Here is a 6000-nt window from a genome sequence, read left to right as displayed (position 1 = left end):
GTTGAAAGTCTCTAAAAAATGCTGAAGCATTGGGGAGATTCTAAACTAATAATATTAATCAATCATAAATTTCTATATATATATATATATATATATATATATATATATATATATATATATATATATATATATATATATATATATATATTATAGATAGATAATTCTTATATCAAGACAAGCGTGATAGCGAGGAAATGTGGTGGATTATGGGAGAGCGCTGTCGCGGACCGCCTGTAGGCGGCACACTTTGGGCGGTGGCATCACGTGACGTCGGCCGTCCTAGCCCCGCCCATCACGGCTGGCTCATTGAGTGTTGGCGTGCGGCCCATCAATGGCCGTGAGTCCGCGGTCGCTATCACACACGAGCCGTCGTATTCGAGTGCCCCCGAGTGCAGCTTGCGAGTGAATCCCTCTACGGTGACCGTTATGCTGGACTAGTGTCCGTACGAGTGCCAGTGCGAGTGGCATCTTATGCACTCTAGTGCTTCAGTGAGTTCTTGTTGCGGCTTCGAGCTGGATCATCCGGGCAGCTTCAGCACGTCGCCCTGGGCGGCGGTGCTCGGCCATCACGCGGCGGCTGCCGCCTCTATCATGCAAACCGGCGAACCCCATGGTTACGGCGCTGCTCATCATCCAGCTGCCCCCATGGATCTCCACATGCCTCAGGCTTTTCCTTATTACAGGTAAACTTAATTCCACATAACCGCCGTACCGCATTATTGCTTATATCAACACATTATGTAAATATCAACATTAAAAACATCGCCATTAATGAACAGCTATCATCATCATATTCTGATAACCACCACTCAGTATTCTCTAATACATCAAAACAAAACAGTAATAATTAAAGCCACATTAATATTAGCGAATAAAAAGAAGCCATTCGAGACCACTTGTTGCTCATTTACATTTAAGATTATCCTCCACGTGATATATGAAACTTTGGCACGTGGAAGTAATGAAAATATTACGACTTATCGACCGGTACCATCATCAGTCTATAAAGCAAACCAGTCTGGATGATTTATTCATCCAGTTTCACTCGGAACTAGATCGATTTAATGAATCATGAGACGGTTATTTTAAGTGGCAGTGTAAAAATCGAGAGAGAGAGACAGTAAACAAACTTCTTGTTCGAAAAACTAGCTCGAATCGAACCGATTAGCTGTCCTGTCCTTTTACGTCTTCCCGCTAGCTACTGTTTCTGTACGAAATACAAAAAAAAACAGAACAACGAAGGAAAAATATAAATCGACTGGCTATCGGTCGTGAAATATTTTCGATTCCGAAGGGAAATCAGTCGTATTTCCATTTTAATTAATGTAAATTCGGACTAAGCGTTTCTTTAACAGACAGGTTTGTCACAATACCTGTTCCCAATCGATTTTATTCATCGGTTGTATGTACACGTACAAATTAGATTATTACTCAATCAGATTGTTTAGCTATGTGTAGTTATTCCTCTTTTTTTTTCTTCGTTAAACAATTAAAATCCCTTATTACATTTTCATGATGTTATATCCTTATCCGTAATGTTCTATTACTATATCAAGCCAAGCTTTTATTAAACCCCATATCAATGAACTGTATTATATTACCGAAGACTAAATAACAGTTCATTTCAGGTTTAACATGAATTTGCTGAACATATCATTTTTAAACAATGGTTTAATGAAACAAAATATATCGCTTTATAGAGGTATAAATATTTATTGCTATTCAATTAATATGGTTAATACTAAAAATAAATATTTTTAGAAATAGACTTATTCCCCATAACTCAGCCCTAGTCACAATACTCTCATCACAAATAATGTCGCGTGTATTTAAAATTTGAAAAACAAAATACCGTCATTGGTTACCTAAATCGTCTATTAATCAGTGAAAAAAGAATTTTCTTCCGTGAACACTAGATTTTTAAAGGTACTCAGTTTCGGCGATCACCTCTTCATTCGACGAACATTTCTTCCTAGCGATGACTCTTTTGAGATCTGAGAACAGAAAATAGTCGCTGGGGGGCAGATCTGGAGAATACGGTGGATGAGGAATCAACTTGAATCCCAATTCATGGATTTTTGCCATCGTTTTCACTGACTTGTGACACGGTTCATTGTCTTGTTGAAGCAGCAATTTATTTTTCTTCAAATGCGACCGTTTTTCGGCGATTTCGTCCTTCAAGCGGTCCAATAACGCTATGTAATAGTCGCTGTTGATAGTACTTTTTTTTAAAGGTAGTCAATGAAAATTATTCCAGCGCATCCCAAAATACAGACGCCATAACCTTGCCAGCCGACTGTTGCGTTTTCCCACGCTTTGGAGCGGATTCATCGTGTGCAGTCCACTCGGATGACTATGGGACTTCGAAGTGAAATGATGGAGCCATATTTCATCATTTGTCACAAATGGACGCGAAAACGCGGGTTTATTACGCTTGATCATCTTCAAATACTGCTCTGAATCATCAACTCGTCGTTGTTTTTGTTCAAAAGTAAGCTCGCGTGGTACCCACTTTGCACAGAGTTTTCTCATACCTAAATATTCGTGAATGATATGATGTATACGTTCAGTTGATATATTTATAGTGTCTGCTATTTCATTCAAATTCAATTTACGGTGATTCAAAATCATTTTGTGGATTTTTAATGTATTCGTCGTTAACAACCTCTTTTGGGCATCCAGTGCATTCACCGTCTTCGGAGCTCATTTCACGACGTCTAAACTTAGCATACCAATGGTTGATGGTTGATTTTCCTGGGGCAGTGTCCGGAAAGTCGGCGTCAAGCCAAGATTTTAATTCAACTGTATTTATCCCCTTCAAAAAGCAATATTTTATCAACACGCGAAATTCCTTTTTATTAATTTTTTTCACGATAATAAAAGTTGATGCACTCAAAATGTTATAATTCACAAACTTTATATTTATTATTTATTATAAACAATTAAAATATCTTATTACATTTTCATGATGTTTCATATTCTTATTCGTAATGTTCTATATCAAGCCAAGATTTTATTAAACTTCATATCAATGAACTCTATTATATTACCGAAGAATAAATAACAGTTCTCTTCAGGTTTAAAATGAAATTGCTGAACATATCGTTTTTAAACAATGGTTCAATAAAACAAAATACCTCGGTTTATAGAGTTATAAATCTTTATTGCTATTCAATTAATAATATTATTTCCCACAACTCAGCCCTAGTCAAAATACTCTGGTCATGAATAATCTCGCAGGTATTTAAAATTTGAAAAACAAAATACCGTCTAGATTAGCTAGAGCACTAGATTTTTAAAGGTACTATCAAACAAACAGCCAATTGTTGGAAAATGAATTAAACCCGCCAAAGAAAACAATCTTTTCACAGATCCTGATGAGCATAAACTTGTATTATGTCGTATGAACACATTTTTTTATTTGCATAGCTCTCAAGACTGATAAGCTTTCTGATTTCATTGTTTGGGAAGCTGGCTAACTCTAATTTCACTGCTGATGTGTCCGGTTGATCACAATCAGCATCCTGTTACTCCCAAGAGCTATTTCATGATATTTCAAATTTGCCTCTATTGCATGAATTATAAGATTTTGTCTCTCATCTGTAGTGATACTTTCTGGTAACCAACGCTGGTTAGGGAGGTAGTATGATCCCAATATAGCTCCAGGTGATATTTTAAAAACTTATCAAATCTTGCCTCTTAGCTCTCTTTTAGTTGTGATGCGATAACTAACAGTCATTGTCATTCCACATATTCCTGTCTTATGTCAATTAATTCCTAAAGAAACCATTTTTTATGGCGACCGAGGCTCTTGAAACAAATCACGGGTGAGTTTATTGATTTCCTACATTTATCTCCTCTATTTTTGAGCAAAAGTTTTGCCAGTCTTTAAAACAGTTGTCAATCCAATGCAAATGATGTTTTTACGAAAAAGTCAGATAGAATAATATTTTGTGTTGACACATTGGTCTAATAAACGAAATTCAGAGTGAACACAATTTTTTTACATCTTAACATTTATAACAAATGTCTTAAATGTTAATGGTATAAAACCAATTGGACAAAAATACGAAATGTTTATATGAGAATTAAACAAATACAGTAACAGTAACCCATAAAGTAAACAATTTTTTTTTCAAGTACTTAGCATAACTTCAACTAAACAACGTTATTATCAACAAAATACCTGAATGTTGTTGTTTTAAAACAATTCGAATAGTAATTTATGTAATGTGCTCTTTTTAAGTAGATATGTATGGGACAAATACAAATTAGTTTCCAAATTTAATAGAATATATTTGGCAAAAGTCGAAACTTATTTATTCGATTCCATTGCAGTTGGGTTGTGCATTTAAATTTCAATTAATGCAAATTCCCAATGTGTTTATATATATATATATATATATATGTATATATATGCATACATATATATATATATATATATATATATATATATTGTGTTATATGTATAAGTTTATTACTTAATACGATTAAATCCACAGCATTCCACTGATGTTATATTATGTTCTGCTAAGGTTCTCTTTTTATAGGAGTACCACTATTTATTTAGTAATTACGCAGATAGACGTTTAATAATAACGTTTGAATTTTCCCATATAAGCACATTAACAACATTATTTATTACGTGACAAATATGTTTCTTTTTATATTGGAAGAGAATTATTTATAACAATAAATGTACTATACTGTACAAGATTATTATTAAGATTATATGAATTATGTCTTTGATTGGGTTGTATATGTTTGATCATATCTATAATAATTGGGATTATAAATTATAAATAGTATGTGAAAAATATATTGTTTACTGAAGAAGCAATGAAAATAAAATATATTTATGTTCGTAAAAGCACCAGAAAAGACTGTAACATATTTGGTACTTGGTTATTATGAAATGTAATTCAATCAAAACAAATTATTATATTCATTTCTTATAATTTAGTTAACAGCGTGTTAAAAAGTGTATTAAAATGTTGAGGACCAATATCTACAGTTTTGCCTAGGTAAAACTTCCAATATTCTTTCAGTGTTATATGAAAATTAAAATATGAAATCTCTCAACGCACATCCTGTATAAATATATTTGGTTCTTGAATAAAATAAAGCTATAATAAAAAATAGCAGAATTTAAGAAGACTGAATCAGTATGTCATCTAAAATAAATGTTTTCTGGCTTGGCAGTCACCGTGGTTAAGGGGTGACGGTCTAGCTACTTCCACGATAGTTACGGGTTCGAATCCCGCATACCCTAAATATATATATGTAACAGCATAAAATCCCGCAAGGAATAACCATCCCAATCATGGCAGTAACCAGGCCGGGTAAGACCGGATGGCTTCTGGGATGGTCTTTAAGTTGGTCGCTGATCAATGCTGGACAGGTTAAGCAGTAAATCTAGTCCGTAAAAGCATTCTGGTTCGTAGAAAGGAGACTTTAAGATATAACAAAAGAAATGTTTTCAAAAAAAATCCGAATCAATCGGTTTAGACCGTTTTGATGTAAATATATGTAGAAAATCATTATCTTACCTTTGTGATTATAGTGACAGTGATGTGTGGGTATACCATAAGCTTAAAAGTGTTATATAGAAATTTAAAATGGTTTTAATTAACACCGAGAAAGAAGAAAACTGGTATTTGATGTACAAAAATAGATATTTAGACACACATTTAATCCTAATATTAAGAGGAATGACATTTCGGGTTTTTTGTGTCATAATGAGATTTGACGAACAATATTTTTAGTTAATACCTGCGTGGTATACACGAAGAAACTTAATGGCATGCCAACACTTGAGTATTCAACATCATCAACGTTTCATCAAAAACATTTAAAGTTTCTGACTGGGAAGTGCTACCACACATAACTTATTCTACAGATCTTGCTCCGTTTGATTACTACTCGTACCGAAATACGAGACTGTCCGAGCGGTGCTTCACTTCTTATGAAGATACCAAAAAAATAGTCGATTCGTGTGTA

General features: G+C 34.0%; 1 protein-coding gene across 6 annotated transcripts in view; it reads left to right on the top strand.

Moving 5' to 3' along the window:
* Positions 1–330: 330 nt before the first annotated feature.
* Positions 331–6000, top strand: part of trh (PAS domain-containing protein trachealess) — a 193653-nt gene continuing 187983 nt past the window's right edge. For 4 of the 6 annotated variants that reach the window (XM_076404780.1, XM_076404779.1, XM_076404777.1 and 1 more), the window contains exon 1: positions 331–683. In XM_076404780.1, coding sequence (XP_076260895.1) covers positions 472–683 — 212 coding nt within the window. In that variant the 5' untranslated portion in view covers positions 331–471. The remainder of the gene's footprint in view (positions 684–6000) is intronic. The other 2 variants (XM_076404782.1, XM_076404781.1) reach the window with 1 other exon arrangement.

This window comes from Rhynchophorus ferrugineus, unplaced genomic scaffold, assembly GCF_030347505.1.
Source record: "Rhynchophorus ferrugineus isolate W39M unplaced genomic scaffold, kcgeb_rfMv2 rfM5, whole genome shotgun sequence".
In the NCBI taxonomy this organism is placed as follows: Eukaryota; Metazoa; Arthropoda; class Insecta; order Coleoptera; family Curculionidae; genus Rhynchophorus; species Rhynchophorus ferrugineus.
Note: the sequence above shows the minus strand (reverse complement) of the source record. Positions and strands in the feature narration are given on the sequence as shown.